Source organism: Pan troglodytes, chromosome 17 (assembly GCF_028858775.2).
Source record: "Pan troglodytes isolate AG18354 chromosome 17, NHGRI_mPanTro3-v2.0_pri, whole genome shotgun sequence".
In the NCBI taxonomy this organism is placed as follows: domain Eukaryota; kingdom Metazoa; phylum Chordata; class Mammalia; order Primates; family Hominidae; genus Pan; species Pan troglodytes.
In genome coordinates this window covers 33,083,798-33,101,948 of record NC_072415.2, presented here as the reverse complement: position 1 = coordinate 33,101,948, position 18,151 = coordinate 33,083,798, and the positions used below count along the sequence as shown (strand labels likewise).

The 18,151-nt window shown below is 50.2% G+C and overlaps 1 protein-coding gene across 4 annotated transcripts in view; it reads right to left on the bottom strand.

Moving 5' to 3' along the window:
• The window catches only part of CABLES1 (Cdk5 and Abl enzyme substrate 1), a 124,402-nt gene that overhangs the window by 5,192 nt on the left and 101,059 nt on the right, over positions 1-18,151 (bottom strand). For all 4 annotated transcript variants that reach the window (XM_016933439.3, XM_063795561.1, XM_054671990.2 and 1 more), the window contains 3 exons: positions 18,020-18,123; positions 2,227-2,333; positions 1,352-1,559 (listed from right to left, as the gene is read on the bottom strand). In XM_016933439.3, coding sequence (XP_016788928.1) covers positions 1,352-1,559; positions 2,227-2,333; positions 18,020-18,123 — 419 coding nt within the window. The remainder of the gene's footprint in view (positions 1-1,351; positions 1,560-2,226; positions 2,334-18,019; positions 18,124-18,151) is intronic.

The following is an 18,151-nucleotide window of genomic DNA, read 5'->3' as shown; positions in this document are numbered from 1 at the left end:
TATTCTGATGCTTTGATATCTGGGGCCTTGCTGACTCTAGAGGGACTGCCCTTCCCAGGGTTAGCCAAATCCTCCACAGTGACCCCTTTTGCTTTTCAAATGCAAACCAACCAATCCAGATGCCACATTCCCACCACCTCCTCCATGGGCCTCACACTCCAGGCCACTATCCACCTGCCCTTATCACCCCAGAGCCAGGCACCAGACAATGAGGGACAGACCCTAGGCCCCACAGCCCATCAAAACTATTCAAACTAGCCAATCCTAAACCCACAAACCCTGCCTTACCTATTCCTTTCTGTGAAAACCACAATCAAGGCTCCCTCCGCCACCCGACCAATTCCAGGGCTTCCATACACAGCCCCCACAGCATGGCATGCCCCTTGTTATGGGCTGAGTGTTTGTGTCCCCCCAAATTCGTATGTGGATGCCCTAATCCTTCATGTGATGGTATTAGGAGGTGGGGCCTTTGGGAGTGATTAGGCCTAGATGAGGTCCTGGGCATGGAGTGAAGGGATTCAGAGCCTTAGGAGAAGAAACCAGAGTGCTTGCTTTTTGTCTTTCTCTGCAATTAAGGATGGGCAAGAAGATGCCCATGAGCAAGGAGAGGAACCTCACCAGAACTGAAGCAACTGGTCCCTTGACCCTGGACTTCCCAGCCTCCAAAACTATGAGAAATAAATTTGTCATTTCAGCCATCCAGCCGCCTATGGTATTTTGTTATGGCAGCACCAGCCAAGATACTCCTTCTCTTGGGAACTGTAACAAACTATCTTCTCAATGGATCTGTCTTCTCATCAGTTGGCTTTACTGTACCTCAAATTTTCTATCAATATATTGAATTCTAAAACAGGCATTCATGTAGCCATCCAAGGAGATCGATGTTTCCTTGCTTTGGTAGGGCTCTCCTTTTAAAGAAAAGAGATACCACCTTGTCAAACTCACGCCTTTCCCCAAAGAGGAGCCAGCTAAGGAAGTAGGAAGCCAAGGTCTTACTGAAGCAACCTGTTTGACATTAGATGCTCTGTGGGTCACACTGCCTGGGGGAATCCCTTGCAGGTACAGTGGCTTCTATGGCTGTGGGAATGATTGCATCTCACATGGTGTCTGAGAATGGACTTTGAGGGCCAGACCCAATGCTGAGGAGCTTTGGTCTTGTCAAAGTAGATCATCCCTATGTTTTAAGATAGCCTCACTATTCCCACTATGGGAAAGACTTCATAGCCTTCACCTCAATTGCTGACTAAGGATCAGAATCCTTCCAGGCAGGGTCACTGACCGAATCCTTCTGAGAGAGGAACCCCGGACCGGAGCATGTGCTCCTCCAGCCACCAGGAAAAAGGCCACTTACGTCAATTAAATGCTTGACTTCGTGTTTTTTGAGGTCACTTCCAATTTTGGCTGCTAACAGCACACATGCCCCAGCACACAGCTTCCGGTTCTGTTTGTTGAGTTTCCCCTTGAGGGCGAGCTTTTCGAAGTAGACGAAGGCCATGGCCACCGTGGGCTCCTCAAGGCCACAGTCCTCCTGCGCAAGCTTCCGCATCTCTCGTTTCAGACTGGAGAAAGACAGGCAGGAGGGAACAGTCTTGTGAAAACTTAGAGTTTCAGGGGACCTCGAAGAAAAACTCCCCCATCTTGAATGCTTTTTCTCTTTCTCTTTCCCAGAGGGTGACCTGGACTGGGATTAAGTCCCTGGGAGTGTGAAGGCTGCGTTATGCATGGGGAGCAGATTTACATAGCTGGGCTTTGGACTCTTCTCTGTTGGTCAGGTCGTATAAAACATGTTTACTTTTTTTGTTTTTCTTTTGAGATGGAGTCTCACTCTGTTTTCCAGGCTGGAGTGCAGTGGCACGATCTTGGCTCACTGCAACCTCCACCTCCTGGGTTCAAGCAATTCTCCTGCCTCAGCCTCCCAAGTAGCTGTGCTTACAGGCATGCACCACCATGCCTGGCTAATTTTTAAATTTTTAGTAGAGACGGGATTTCACCATGTGGGCCAGGCTGGTCTCAAGCCCCTGACCTCAGGTGATCCACCCACTTCGGCCTCCCAAAGTGCTAGGATTACAGGCATGAGCCACCATGCCCGGCTGTCCTTTCTGCTGAATGTGACAATGACTCAATCACTGGAACCACAGGAAGGACCACTGGACAGATGACAAGCTTACTGTGTGTGGAAAGAGGGGTTTGCAGGGAAAGGTCACAGGCAAGTCCAGCCTCCCGTACCTCCTAATTTTGCTGAGTGTCAGCTTAATGTGAGGAAACTTCTCCTTGAAGGTCTCGTTCATGTCCTTCTTGAGATCCGAGGGCTTCACGTAGTCAATCACTGTTGTCTGTAACAGACAGGAGAACACGGATCACTCCTTAAAACAAGGGTCGTATGTAATAATTATGCACCAACTACGACCAACTTACAACTCCCAAAGCCATGAGCAATGGGAAAACTTGGATTGGAGCTACAAGGGCTCGGCGGAATCCAGGAGCCTGAAGGGGACCGTGGCCTTCTGGAGGCGAACGGAAAACAAGTCACCACTATTAGGATGAGGTGACACTTAGGAAAGCCGGCCTGTAGACCATCAGAAGTCAGTGCCTGAGAGGGAGGGGTGCCTGTGTCAGTTCCCAGGTGTCAGCCTGTTCACACGGTATGGGGCTTAAGCACGTGGGGCTTGGATGTGCACAGACCTGGGTTCAATCTCTACTTGACCATTCACTAGTCTGACGGCTTTGGGAGACTTCAAATCACCCCAAATCTCAAGTCCCATGTCTGTAAACAAAAAACAATAACAGTGCCTACTTCACGCAGCTTTCTGAGAACTGTATGAGAAGTGCCCTGTACAGTGCCTGGCCTACAGCAAGTGCTCAATACATGTTAGCTATTGTTCTTTTAGTTTTTTAAATGGTGGTAAAACATACATCACATACAATTTACCATCTTAACCATTTCTAGGTGTACCATTCAGTGGCATTAAGAACATTCGCATCGTTGTGCAGCCCTCACCACCATCCGTCCACAGAATCTTTTCATCTTCCCAATTGAAACTCTCTGCCCATTAAATGCCAGCTCCCCATCCACTCCCTCCAGCTCCTGGCAACCACTACTCCACTTTATGTCCCTATAAATTTGCCTTATGTAAGTGGAATCGTCTATTTGTCCTTTTGTCATAGGCTTATTTTATTTAGCATGGAGTCTTTTTTTTTTTTTTGAGACGGAGTCTCACTTTGTTGCCCAGGCTGGAGTGCAGCGGTGCAATCTTGGTTCACTGCAACCTCCGCCTCCCGGGTTCAAGTGATTCTCCTGTCTCAGCTTCCTGAGTAGCTGGAAATACAGGTGCCCACCATCACACCCGGCTAATTTTTGTATTTTTAAGAGAGACGGTTTCACCATGTTGGCCAGGTTGGTCTCGAACTCCTGACATCAGGTGATCTGCCTGCCTCGGCCTCCCAAAGTTCTGGGATTACAGGTGTGAGCCACCGCGCCTGGCCTACTATAGAGTCTTCAAGGTTCAATCTCATTGTAGCATGTGTCAGAATTTCCTTTAAGGTTGAACAACATGCCACCATATGTATATAATGGTAACCAGTAAGTCTTTGGAAACTTGAGTTTCCTCCTCCCTCCTTCCCTCTTTCTAAATTGGAGAAATCCTTAAAGGATCCTTGGAGTCCTTTCTGAATACCCTGGTCTTCCTTGCTCCTCTGTACCCTGCACTGTGAACTCTGAATTAAACAATTTTTTTCTGGGTTTCCTCCAGTTCATCTCATCCCTCCTCGAGAGTACACTTGCCAAGGCTGGGTCTTTTTTGGCTGACTACATGCCATAATCTTTTTTTATTTTTTTTGAGACGGAGTCATGCTCTGTCGCCCAAGCTGGAGTACAGTGGCGCGATCTCGGCTCACTGCAACCTCCGCCTCTTGGGTTTAAGCAATTCTCCTGCCTCAGCCTCCCGAGTAGCTGGAACTACAGGCATGTGCCACCTTGCCCAGCTAATTTTTGTATTTTTAGTAGATGGGGGTTCGCCATGTTGGCCGGGCTCCTCTTGAACTCCTGACTTCAGGTGATCCACCTGCCTCTGCCTCCCAAAGTGCTGGCATTACAGGCATGAGGAACCGTGCCCGGCCTACATGCCATAATCTTAATCAGTCAAAGCTCAGGAAAGAAGAAACGACAGATTTTGATGTGAAGGTCGATTCCCTGGATGACGCAAAGCCCATCAAAGGTTTCCTTAATAGCTCTAACGGAAGTTGGTGGCTTTCTCTGGACACCTCCATTTATAGGACACAGGATTTTAGCACAGACATGTACAATGCCTTTGGTGTCAGTTAGTAGCAAGGAGGAGGCAAGCAGCCAGCACATCCCCGTTCAAGTGATCTTGATGGTCCTCTCTTTGCTTCTCTGGTGAATAAAGGCAAAGCACAGCAATATTAACTCCAACAATTCCACCAGACCTGTTCAGAGTTTTCGAACACTTGGCTGGAAGAGGACTTGGTGGATGCAATGCCACTTCTTCCTCCTCTGATACATAGTCTTTCTGGCCCAATCAGGAAGGTCTCCCTGACCTGGTCCAGATGTGGCCATTCTGGTCCCGGCTAACCACATGCCCTGCAAGGACCAGGAAAGGGGCAGCCCAGCTGTGCAGGGCCACAGTATTTGGACACTGCTCTCACTGCCAAGGTCCAGCAGAGTGGACCCCTGTGGCAGCCCTCCAAGACAGGTTTATTTCCCTTCTACTTTTAAGAAAGGCTCTATTTCATCTCCAACAAATGTCTCCTCTGGGTTAAATCTCTGGGTTGAAGGGGACATAAGATTTCATTTTGGAAACAGGCAGTAGAATGGGGGCCACATCTAACATGCTCGCCTCAAGCTGGGAGGGCCCATCAGCCAACCCTCCTGTTTCCCAAGTCATCAGCACCTTCCTCCAGCTTCTCAACCCCTCACCCCCCATCCAGGCACCCTGAACTCCCAGAGACAGGCCACTTCTACTCTTCCTCTACAGAGGAAAGTCATGAGGTTTGCAATGATGTGAGCAGGCTCAAGTAAAGTCATCTGCCTTTGTTGGGGGCCTGGAGCCCTGTGAGCACCAGCAAGGATATCCGGCTGCTTAACGATCATGTGGATTTTCAGGCTGGGTTCTGTTGAAGTGCCTGTGGGAGGGGACTGGATCTCTCCTCGCAGCAACCACAGCAGCTCTGCTTTGCTCCATCTTATTTGTAGATGTAACACTTCCCTTGAAAGAGAGCTCTCACTGCTTAAATGTGCAAATATACAAATGTGTCCCACCTCTGTTTCCAACAGAGGCTCAGAAAAGTGAAAAGGCTCACCCCAGACCTGAGTGAGCCGCAGGCAGGGCCAGCGCTGGGATCCTGGTCTCCCAGAGTGGCTGCTTCCAGCTCGTGCCCCATGCACTGCCTTCCTGCTTTTCTCTCCTTCATGGTACTGAATAAGCAGCACAGAGTAGCTCCCTACCCAAGGGCTCTCACCAGGATGTCCGAGAAGATCGCTGGCAGTGGAAAGGGCTGTCGGGGGCGGGGGGTCAGGTCCACCTTCAGCAAATCAGGCAACAGGGAGAAAGTCACTCAACCTCCCTGAGCCTCACCCTCATCCTCCAAAACGAGATGAGATGAGAAAACCTGATGGGGCTGCTTCCCAGGTTTATCTTGAAGATCAAAGAGAACAAAATGTACGTAAAAGACGCTGAAAAATTTCATCAGGAGCACAAAGCGGGAGACGCAGCAAGTCTGGACTCTGCTCCAGCCCCACTGAGTCACAGTCTCTGAGGGTGGGGCCTCGCACCTGCACCATGACAAGTTTTCCAGCTGATTTCTATGCGCCAAAGACCCAGGACTTCCAAATCAGATTCTCCTTGTCTGGCTATTGCCCACTCCTGGTTCGGCCACTTCTGCAGGCTCCTCCTCCTAAACCCCCGGAGCTGAGGCTGCTTCTCCCCAGGACTTGCCTCCATTCTACTGTATGATCTGAACATCCAACCTCCTCCTGGGATGCCCTGTTGTGCTACGGAGGCTGGAAAGCTAACAGTTACACTTCCCTGACTCCTTTGCAGCTAGGATTCCAAAAACAATTCTGGCTCCCCCTATTGGATGCTCTGGTATGTGAAGGCAGGGCTGGAGCAAGGGCTGTGCTTCTGTTGTTTCTGCTGCCAAGAGGCTCAGGGCAGGAATCCTCAAGTCCTGTCACTAAGCTTCTGGGTCCTCATTTGGCAGGTGTAGAGCACAGCAGGGCAGCACGGATCTGGAGCCAGCAGCCAGTGCCAGTTTCCCAAGTCCAAAGCCAGAGTCCTGGTCCCAGGCAGCTGCAGCCTCCTGGGTGGCACAGTTCTACAGTGTGGCTTGTGGATCATTCCTGAAATGCCAACTTAGGTTATTCTGTCAGCCTCCTCAATGATTCTAGTAAGTAAGGTGTTTATTAGATACCTTTCTTCTTCTTTTTTGTTGAGACGGAGTTTCGCTCTTGTTGCCCAGGCTGGAGTGCAATGGTGTGATCTCAGATCACTGCACATCCTGCCTCCTGGGTTCAAGCGATTCTCCTGCCTCAGCCTCCCAAGTAGCTGGGATTACAGGCATGCGCCACCACACCCACCCAGCTGTATTTTTAGTAGAGATGGGGTTTCACCATGTTGGTCAGGCTGGTCTCAAACTCCTGGCCTCAAGTGATCCACCCGCCTTGGCCTCCCAAAGTGCTGGGATTACAGGCATGAGCCACCACGTCCAGCCTTTAAAAAAAAAAAAAAAGACATAGGGTCTTGCTACATTGCCAGGTGGGACTCTAAATCCTGGGCCAAGTGATCCTCCTGCCCCTGCCTCTGCCTCCTGAGTGGTCGGGGCTGCAGACCTGCGCCCCTGCACCGGCTCCTCTTCCTTCTTAAACTTGCTAGAGTGAATGCTGCACTTCAGAACTGAACCATGCCTGCTGCACACGCTGTATTCTGCTGATGGCATTTACCACTACTGAAACTGAACCTGGCTCGGTGAAGGCGGGGACAGAGGAAGAGCTTCTGATCCCCATAAAGGCACTGACGATATCCGATCCCTTGAGTCTGAGTCCCGCCCCTGCCCCTGAGCCACACTCCCTGACCCATTTTTATTTAGAGCACCCATGAGAGCCAACAGCTCAGCTCAGCCTGCGGCTCTGGAGGGGGCAAGGGTGGCAGAGCGCGCCAGGCCCACTCTGGCCCGGGTCTTGCAGGAGAGGCTCTGTCTTTTTTACAAGCAGCCTTGTCCTAGCTCTTGGGGTCTGCAGCTGGGGACTCCGTTTCCTGACAGAGAGGCGGGGAAAAATCCAAGCTAGGCCCTGGCAGGGAGTGGGCAGGGAGGGCCCATGAGCAGATGCTGCGAGACCCTTGGCCCAGGGAGCCCAGTGCTTGGCCCCGAGTAAGTGGGGAATATGTGGCAGCACCAGGAGGACGAGGCTCTCCAGTCATCTTCTAGGTGACAGACTCTTCTGCATCCCGGCCTTCTGTCCTGGCCTCCTGTCTGCTGTGCTCTCTTCAGTCTTGCTTTTGTCCCTGCTTCTCTGAGCTGCGGTTCAGTGGGGAAGAACACAGGCTCAAGAGCCAGAGTCCTGGATTCAAACTCCCGCTCTGACACATGGTGCCCGGCAGCCCAGTGCACACTGGTTAGGAGCTCTGTGCCTCCGTTTGCTCCTCTGGCTTCTCCAGCATCCACTTGATGTCGTCAGCGGCAGGCACCTGATCTGCGGGGCTGTTCCGTGTCCTGCTCCCGCTCAGCTGCATGGGATACACAACTGCCACAGCGGACCAGGCAACCCCCAAAGTGGCACTGGCTGCCAGATCCTGGCTTGGAAGGGGCCCTGCACATAAGCTGCATCTTGAGGCCACTGCTCTGCACCAGCCCCACACTGTTCAGAGTATGGAAACTGGATGGATCACTCTGAGCCCAGGGCCACCCCTTCCAGGCAGGTTCCAGAGGGGATGACAGTCCTCGATGTCCTCTCAGCTGCAGGTCCTTCTGAGAAACACTCTCTGGTGTACAGGAGGTCATGATTCTCCGGCACATCCTGTCTTGAGGGAGCCTGATGGTGGCCCTTAGAGGCCGGGCCTTCTAACCATACCAAGAGATGGCATCCTCTCTTCAGTGCTGGGGGTGAGCTGGGGAGGCTATACTAGGAGATTGAGCCACGGCAGTGGGATTACCACAGCCCCTCAGCCACTCGTTCTTTCTGGTGTGGGACTGAAGAAATGAAAAGTCAGGCCAATGCTTTATTCAGGTTTGAATTGTATGAATTATAAAAACTTGCAAGCTGGGCATGGTGGCTCTCACCTGTAACCCCAGCACTTTAGGAGGCTGAGGCAGGCAGATCACTTGAGGTCAGGAGTTCGAGACCAGCTTGGCCAACATGATAAAACCCCGTCTCTACTAAAAATACAAAAATTAGCTGGGCGTGGTGGTGCATGCCTATAGCCTCAGCTACTTGGGAGGCTAAGGCAGGAGAATCGCTTGAACCTGGGATATGAAGATTGAAGTGAGCCAAGATGGTGCCACTGCTCTCTAGCCTGGGTGACAGAGTGAGACTCTGTCTCAAAAACAAAAACGAAAAAACTGGCCGGGTGCGGTGGCTCAAGCATATAATCCCAGCACTTTGGGAGGCCGAGGTGGGCGGATCACAAGGTCAGGAGATCAAGACCATCCTGGCTAACATGGTGAAACCCCGTCTCTACTAAAAACACAAAAAATTAGCCAGGCATGGTGGCAGGTGCCTGTAGTCCCAGCTACTTGGGAGGCTGACGCAGGAGAATGGCGTGAACCCGGGAGGCGGAGCTTGCAGTGAGCCAAGATCTTGCCACTGCACTTCAACCTGGGCGACAGAGTAAGACTCCGTCTCAAAAAAAAAACCAAAAAACAAAAACTTGCAATGCCTGGGTTTTGCCAGTGCATGCTACTGTAAATCAAAGTGCTAATTAAACAAGCAGCGACTCCTTCTTGGCCTGGGACAGTCTGAGTGACCACTGTTTTCTTTTTTTTTTTGAGATGGAGTCTCACTCTGTCACCTAGGCTGGAGTGTGCAGTGGTGTGATCTCTGCTCACTGCAGCCTCTGCCTCCCAGGTTCAAGCAATTCTCTTGCCTCAGCCTCCTGAGTAGCTGGGACAACAGGTGTGCACCACCACACCCGGCTAATTTTTGTATTTTTAGTAGAGACGGGGTTACACTGTTGGCCAGGATGGTCTCGATCTCCTGACCTCGTGATCTGCCCACCTTGGCCTCCCAAAGTGCTGGGATTACAGGCGTGAGCCACCGTGCCCGGCCGGGACCACTGTTTTCAATGCCACCTAACTCCAGGCCATGGGATTCACCAGATGAAGGGCTCCTTGTGGCCCACAGCAGGCCCAGGCTGTGTGATGGATGGGGGGTTCTAACCCTGCAGCAGGCAGTTGTGTTTTTTGCAAGGGTGCTCATTCCGCTCATGGAGCGAGAGGTCACTTGAATGCACTGTCGAGCACTTGAATGCCTGGCTGCAGGGAAGCTGTGTGCACAGCTGCGTACAGGGAAAGGGGAAGGTCAGATGGAAGGCACTGTCCACAACACAGATGTCCAGAGATGCAGTTCACGAGGAGGCCCTGCCTGGCCTGCCCTGCTGGAGACAGTCTGGAAGGCCTAGAGTGGGAGTAGACAAATTCCTTCTGAGATAACAGGAAAAGAGAAGACCACAGCTTAGTTATCCAGATGAAAAGTCTCCCATATTGACTGCAGAAACACTGATACCTATTTCGCTTTTTTTTTTTTTTTGAGACAGGATGGGTGACTCTGTTGCCCAGGATGGAGTACAGTGGCACTCACTGCAACTTCCGCCTCCCGAGTTCAAGCGATTCTCGTGCCTCAGTCTCCCAAGTAGCTGGGACTACAGGTGCACGCCACCACGCCTGGCTATTTTTTTTTTATTTTTTGGTAGAGATGGGGTTTCGCCATGTTGGCTAGGCTGGTCTCCAACTCCTGACCTCAAGTGATCCGCCCACCTCAGCCTCCCAAAGCGTTGGGGTTACAGGCATGAGGCACTGCGCCTGGCCCATCCTTTGCTTTGTACAAAAACAAAGTCTTGACTTGTCATGAGAAGAGGGAAGGGGCCTCCATGGAACTGAACTTGGGCCCCATCCTGGCCCACGGTAACAATGCTGTGAAGTGAATGCCCCTCAGGTGGGCTGGGGTATAACGGGAGAGGATGGGAGGTACACACACCCCAAAAACAATCCTGGAGAACAGTGAGGGCCTCAGAGCAGACAGGTTGCTGGTCTGATTCCAACAGAAACAACAGAAAAGGTACTTCCGCTCTAGGGCCTGATAAAGCTCCGGCCTCCTTCATTTCCTACTTTCCTGTCTTCAAGTCTCCCCAGGAATTCTTATGAGCAGTTCTAAGCAGATGTGAGCTTGCCGTACACTCGGCCACTGTTCTCTGACCTACTGCCAGCCCTAGTGCTGCCTGCACCCCAGGAGCTAGCTGTAAGACCTGGGGCAGGTATGCAGCCACTGCAAGCCTTGGTTCCATGCCACGCCTGTGAAAGGAAGGAAGGATACAAGGCAATGAGCCACACAGCTCCTTCCAGCGCCAACAGCCACTGCGAAATTAGGCTCTTTTGCTTTGGCCATACTTGTATACCGGCATTCGGGCTCAGCTGGGCACTGGAAAGCAGCTGTTCCGTGCTTGTTAAGGTAATTAAGCAACAGTGGCCCTCGACTAAATCTATCTAACCACCAACAGATGGGCATTTCAGCTGTTCTAGGCATTTAATCCTTTCCCTTAGAGGACAGTAAATCACAAGGAAACTATGGAAATAAACGGGTAGCCTACGCAGCCTGGGGCTGCATTTGTTGCTATTTCTACCCATCGAATTCAAAATACCGAATCCTGGATCAACTCTCCCTCCCACTGAAATGAAAGGGTTTGCACACGGAGAGGAACACAGGAAGAAAAGCTCTCTCTGCTTCAGGTTTACATGGCCATGGGGATTCACTGGGTGGCACAGAGCATGTTCAGTGTCAGATATTTGTCAACTATTTATCCGGTGCTACAGGACTCCTGGAGTAGTGTCTCCATCCACTTGAGATGACACCAGGTGACTGGCCCTGAGATCACCCACACCCAGAGAGTATTTGGATGCACTTCTAAACGCAAGCTGCTGAAACAGTGGCAGTAGAGAATAAGCCAAACTGCGTGGAACGTCATGTTCAAAATCACGACGTGATTGTCAAAAATCCGAGACAGATACATAGAAAGAGAGCAGATGTTGCAATATCCTGGGTGAAATGTCAAAATCACGAAGCGACTGTCAAAAATCCGAGACAAATACATAGAGAGCAGATGCTGCAAAATCTTGGGTGAAATGTCAAACTCATAATTTGTTTTGTATTAGTTTTTTTTTTTTTTTTTGAAACGGAGTCTTGGTCTTATCACCCAGGCCGGGGTACAGTGGCGTGATCTCGGCTCACTGCAACCTCCGCCTCCCGGGTTCAAGCGATTCTCCTGCCTCAGCCTCCTGAGTAACTGGGATTACAGGCACCTGCCACCACACCTGGCTAATTTTTGTATTTTTTAGTAGAGACGGTTTTGCCATGTTGGCCAGGCTGGTCTCAAACTCCTGACCTCAGGTGATCCACCCGCCTTGGCTTCCCAAAGTGCTGGGATTACAGGCGTGAGCCACCGAGGCCTCAGGCCTCGTGTTAGTTTTATGAGAAAAAAAAGAATTGTAAAAGAGGCTTTAAAGAGGTGAATTGTATGGTGTTGGAATTCTAATAGTGCTGTTAACAACAACAAAAAGACCAAAAAAAAAAAAAAAACAACAACAAACCCACACCCCAAACAACCCTCCCTCCCCACACAGCACAATCAGGCATTTCAGGCCTTGATGTGAACACTTAACCTAAAGCTGGCAGGATGCTCCTCAGCTACTGCCCAGGCCTGTGCGCCTGAGGGTGCCCTTCGAGCCTCAGGGAAGTGCCACAATAGGGAAGTGCAGAGCTACTGTGCTTCTAATGTGATGTGACATTTTCTTAAAGAGGCCCCTCCTCAGAACTGAATAAGCCTCAGGCACCTTGAAACCTGAGGCCGTGGAAAGGGTCTTGCATTAGCTTCCCAACAAATCCACCCTGCAGACAGGTAACAAGTGCCTAAATCATCCAGGTAACTTTTAATGGAAATAGATATATATATAGTTCTATATTCTATATAAATTATAATAAATATATGACTATGTTATTAAATTATATTATAACTTATCTATATTTATAAATATATATTTATAATGTATGTATATCGGGGGACAGGCAGAATCTAATCACCTACCTCTCATGGAAGGCTGAATTAGTCTTTCTTTCATTGAGTCAATTACTTCCCGCTGCTCAGCATCTCATGCTGTACTGGAAAATTAAGTTCTATGATACATTCCCCCAACACTGGGGAGATGTGGGGGTAGAGGGAGGGCTTTCTCTACAAGTACTTAGATTTTAATATTCGGTAAATAAAAAATAGGCATTTTATCATGGAGATCAATCCAAGAGGTTTCTCTTGAGGTTTACATGCTTATGCATATCATAAACAATGTTAGTCGGTTTTCTTTTTGATGTGAACACAGTGCAAGAGGGATTTCTTACAGAAGAAAAGAATCCAGAAATCCATTCAGGTAACTGAATTTTGTTGGCATTATCTCAGCTCTCCCACTTACTTTCTCCTCTTAATCGCTTTCCACACCCATAAAGAGGGGGGAAAAAACACAAAAACCCACTACCGACCTGGGCTGCCACGTTCTAATGATACATAACCACTCTCGCATGAAGCTTTAATTATATGCCAAGAGGTGCAGAGAGCTGGAAGCATCCGCCCTCCCCCAAGACACACCATCACCCAGCAAGTCTGCACGTAGCCAGGCGGCTCAACATGCTCTGTTCTGTGGTCACCTTCTAGAAACTTGAAGACCAAACCACCGGGCCAGCTGCAATTTGTTTTGCACACCTGCCCCAGGAATTTTTTTTTGAGACAGAGTTTCATTCTCGTCACTCAGGCTGGAGTGCAATGGTGTGATCTCAGCTCACTGCAACTTCTGCCTCCTGGGTTCAAGCGATTCTCCTGCCTCAGCCTCCTGAGTAGCCAGGATTACAGGCGCCTGCCACTACACCTGGCTCATTTTGTTGTATTTTTAGTAAAGATGGTGTTTCACCACGTTGGTCAGGCTGCTCTTGAACTCCTGACCTCAGGTGATCCACCTGCCTCGGCCTTCCAAAGTGCAGGGATTACAGGCGTGAGCCACTGCACCCGGCCCGGAATTTTTTTTTAAGTTCAAAATCTCACCCTTGACCTTCTACAGTAGGTAACAGTGGGAGTGACTTGCATGGATCAAAGTTTAAAAATACAGATATGGGTGCAAGGCTAATTTGAAAAGGGTGCCACTTGCACACTAAATGACAGGCTTCACCTCTGGAAGCTTCCCACTCTAAGACATGTCCTGACTGTGGCAACGAGGGGCCTTTTTATATTACACTTAGGACACACGTGCACAAAGATAAACATTCAGCTACATCATGGCTGGTTAATGTCACCTACACCAGGACTCAGAAGTCCCACTCCTAGGTATTTACCCCAAGAGAAATTAAAAAGTATTTCCACAGAAAGCCACGCACAAGAACATTCATGGCAGCCGCATGAACAAATATCTATCAACAGGAGGAGGGATAAACAAACTGTACTACATCTTATACCACTGAGCATTTTTATTTTTATTTTTTTGAGACGTAGTTTCGCTTGTCGCCCAGGCTGAAGTGAATAGTGTGATCTCGGCTCGCTGCAACCTCCACCTCCCGGGTTTAAGCGATTCTCCTGCCTCAGCCTGCAGGGTAGCTGGGATTACAGGTGCCTACCACTATGCCCAGCTAATTTTTGTATTTTTAGTAGAGACACGGTTTCATCACGTTAGCCAGGTTGGTCTTAAACTCTTGACCTCAAGCGATCCCCCCACCTTACCCACCTCGGCCTCCCAAAGTGTTGGGATTTATAGGCGTGATCCACTGCACGTGGCCCACTCAGCAATTAAAAAAGAAATCTACTGATACACATGACATGGGGAAATCTCACACGTTAAGTTGTATGAAAGAAGATGGACCCCAAAAACTTTATGCCATGATCCTATTCACATGAAGTTTCAGAATAGGTAAAACTAATCTATGGTGACAGAAGTGAGAATAGTGATTGCTTTTGCAGGAAGGGGATGGGAAGAATGGGATGGGGAGGAGAACTTTCTGCAGGGACAGAAATGCTCTATATCTGGATCAGAGCAGTGGTTACAGAATTCATGGAAATGCACACTTCAAACAAACAAGTGCATCTGATTGTCTGTAAATTACTCCTTTTAGCGGCTGCAGCAGGATTTGATGGGTGAAAGGATTAGCTCATCACTTTGAGAGCTGCTTCATTCAGCAGAGGCTACACGAGCATCTCAGAGTCTGATTTCCACAGGAACAGGACATCCCAAAACAGGGGAGGACAGTCCCAGGATTTCAGGCGGGCGCCTCTGCTGGGCTGGCCACATTGGACTGCCCTGGGGGCCCGAGGAAGACGGGACAGGCAGCAGGACTCCGGGGCCTTGGAAGCTAATACTAAGGGAGGTGAGCAGCTCTGCATAATTGGCCTGTGACCAGCAAGCCTGCTCCTTCCCCAATCACTGAGCATTCCCACCCAGGAGGCAATCTGCCCTCTGTCTGGGCAGAGATCCTCACACCAGCCTTGTGGCCAAATGTGCCCCAGGCCCTCAAAGAGGGCATTCCACAACCTGGCTCAAAGGAGCCAGGGCCTGTTTCAGCGGCAGCTCCCTGTGCCTGGGGCCGAGTCAGTGGGGAGGGAGGGTTTGTCGGCATCATCATTTGTGGGCTCTGCCTCCTGCCTGTGTGTGTGTAGGGGGAAGGGCAACGACTTCTACAGTAAAAAAATCTATTTTATGCAAAACCAACCCCCTTCCTACTTTGGGGTCTTTCCACTGGGCTCTCCCTACCAAAACCTGGTGGGGCCAACCACTCTCAGCCCTCAGTGCTTGCTTCAGTGCCATTCCTCGGGGAAGTCTTCCTTGAGGCCTACCCTCTGGGGCCCACGTCCAACCCTTCCATCATTTCCTGCCTCTGTTTTTGTTTTGTTTCATTGAGACAGGGTCTTGCTTTATTGTCCAGGCTGGAGTGCAGTGGCACAATCTCAGCTCACTGCAGCCTCTGCCTCCTGGGTTCAAGCAATTCTCCCACCTCAGCCTCCCCAGTAGCTGGGACTACAGGCACACACCACCACACCTGGCTAATTTTTTTTATTTTCAGTAGAGATGGGGTTTTACCACGTTGGCCAGGCTGGTCCCAAACTCCTGACCTCAGGTGATCCACCTGCCTTGGCCTCCCAAAGTTCTGGGATTACAGGCGTGAGCCACCATGCCTGGTCTCCTGCTGCTTTTCTAAGATGGTTCCTTCCTCACGATTATGGTGCTCTGTCTCCTTGTTTACTGTTTACTCTCTGACATCCCCACTCACTCCAAGGTGGAGGAGAAGAGGGGTTGTGGCTGGTTAGTTCTCTACTGGGTAAGGAAGCTTGGCTCATAATAAGGCCTCAATCAATACTTGGTTCAACAGGCGAATTCTATACCTGTTCCCCAACACACAAAAATAAAGCAAACACCCCAGCGCCCCCACCCCCAACTGCCCCACTCTGTTTCCTACAAGTTCAATGCAAATGCATGAGAAACGGCCTGTAACCCATGTCGGCTTCTAGGAAAGAAGTCTCCAGGGAGCTGGGGGGTTGAGGCCCTTTGTAATACACAACACACTGTCAAGAACTTAGACGAGAATGCTGAAACGTGGATTTCCCACATTTTATCAAAGTGCCAACATCTGTGGCCAGAATAGGAAACATAGGTCTCCAGGAGCCGACCAGGAAAATGCAGTCCATGCGCAATTCCATTCTCTATAGCATGGACTATTCCCGGAAGCACTGACTGCAGAGCCAATGCAGTGAAATTAAAAATGATCCACTTGGGAACATCAAATGAGGAGGGCAGGACATACATGCTGACTTGGCAAGTCTTCTAGCACAGTCTAAGGAGGAAAAGTTGTATGTGTATACGTGCACACGCACATACACACATACTGCGGCCCGGAACCTCAAGGCTCACAATGAAATCATTTAAAGAAAAAAAAAGATCAGATAAAAAAGATCAGATCTAGCACCAGCCCAACACTAGGCCTATAAAAGGAGAGGTCGGCATTATCACCAGGCACATGTCTGTTAGGACAGCTCCCGCCAACATGGAAATAGTGTACCTTCCTATTCTCTTGGTTACCTAGAAATCTGCTACACTGTTGGCCCAAAGAATGATCTTCATGTCCAACCCCGAGGTCGGCAGTTGTGGGGCTGACTGCTGAGGAATGTGGAATTCAGAGACAGCTGGGCAACGTGAAAACAGCCTCGAGCCAGGAGCTCTAGCCTGGATCCCCCATTTCCTGTCTATCAACTAGGAAAGCCTCACTTGGACTCCCTGAGCCAGTTTCCTGGCCATGTTGCTTAATAAATAAAGTGAATTTTAATAAGTAAGGCAGTGAACCGCATAAAGCATCCTTATTCTTACACCAGTTGCTCCCTCCTTGACATCAGGGCAATCATTCTGGTCATTTATTGAACACTTATTACGTGCTTGCCTCTGCCAAAGATGAATATGCCCTGGTTTTTTAAATAAACAGATCATAGAGTGGAAGAAAAGTAATTATACATGACTCTGGTTTTGCTTTCTGTGTTAGGAGTTGGGGCGTGAGTGAGGGAGAGTGAGGAGAAGCGGCAATTTCAAACTAAATGCCTTTGACTTGAATAAATTCTCCAATGACTAAATGCATTCTGACGCCGTGTGGCGTACGAAAATGACCACTGAACTATGTGCCAAAGAACAAGAGGATAAGTGCTGAAAGTAACTGGCAAGGCCCCAAGTTCTGCCTGGTGTTTCTCTGACAAACAGCGGAGAACCCTCAGTTCTGAATGAAGATCTGGATTTCCTTTGAGTATGGGCGATTGGTTTCCACTCTGGCTACTGCAGACACAAAAGCCGAGGGGAGAAAAAAGACCCCCTGGTTCACTCCTAAGGCTGGGGCTCCAGAGAACAGCTCAGGCTGGGAGCACAGGAGGGAGAGAACCAGAGGAGGAAGCGCTCGGCTGTGCCGGCCCCGCCAGGCCCGGCTCATGGGCCAGGACATGCAAAAGGCAGGGAGGTGGTGGGGGCATTCTGGGTGGATGTCTCCCACCTGATGCTGTGCATGGCAGGCCTGGCCAATCGACTGTTCTGAAAGTGCAGCTCCCCCTCCTCCCACAGCAGGCGGGGCTCTGCTTGCCGCAAGAGTCAGGGCAAGTAGGCCCAGAGAAAGCACCCAGGGCCCCGCCAGGCCCCTCTGGTGTCTGCAGAGGAGATCGCAGCCCTTGGTGGTGGGAAACAGTGGTCAGCCGAGAGCAGAAACCAAAATTACACACAGGGAAAAACAGGAAGAGTCCATGAAATAAAAACAGCAGAGAAAGGTTTTGCATGTAACACCCACAGTGTCCTACTTTCACTTTCCCAGGAGAGAATTCTGTCATCCCCAGCCTGGGGCCAAATGTTTGCTCAGCATGCACACGAAGGCCTGCAGCCACCAAGGAACTCCAAACGGAGCTGGACTTGAACTCAGCGCTACCAGGGATGGGCCTGGTCCTCTCCACGGGGGTTTGTGGAGGTATAAGCTCGGACATCCCCCTTCAGAGGAGAGGGTCCCCCAACCTGAGCTGGTGACTTTGTGGACACTGGCAGCCCAGCCTTGAAAGTGGTGTTTGCAGGCCAGGTGGCCAGCAGGATTCTGGACAGGGGGCAATACTGGTCCTTCCGTGGGCACCCACACCAGGGACCCCTCATGAAGGTCCCCCAGGCAGAGCAGTCTTTGAACAAGCCCCCAGCCACCACCAACCCAGGTGGGGCAACTGACAGGGTGCAGCAAACGGAGCCTCCATTCCACGCTACTCACCATGTAGGAAGGGAAGATCAGAACGCGTTTGTGTTTGCCACAAGGCCACTGGGGGTCATCCAAGAGATTTGGGTCATAGTCCATAAAGTCTCCCAGGTCACTACCTGAAGATCACATGCAAAATGCAAAATG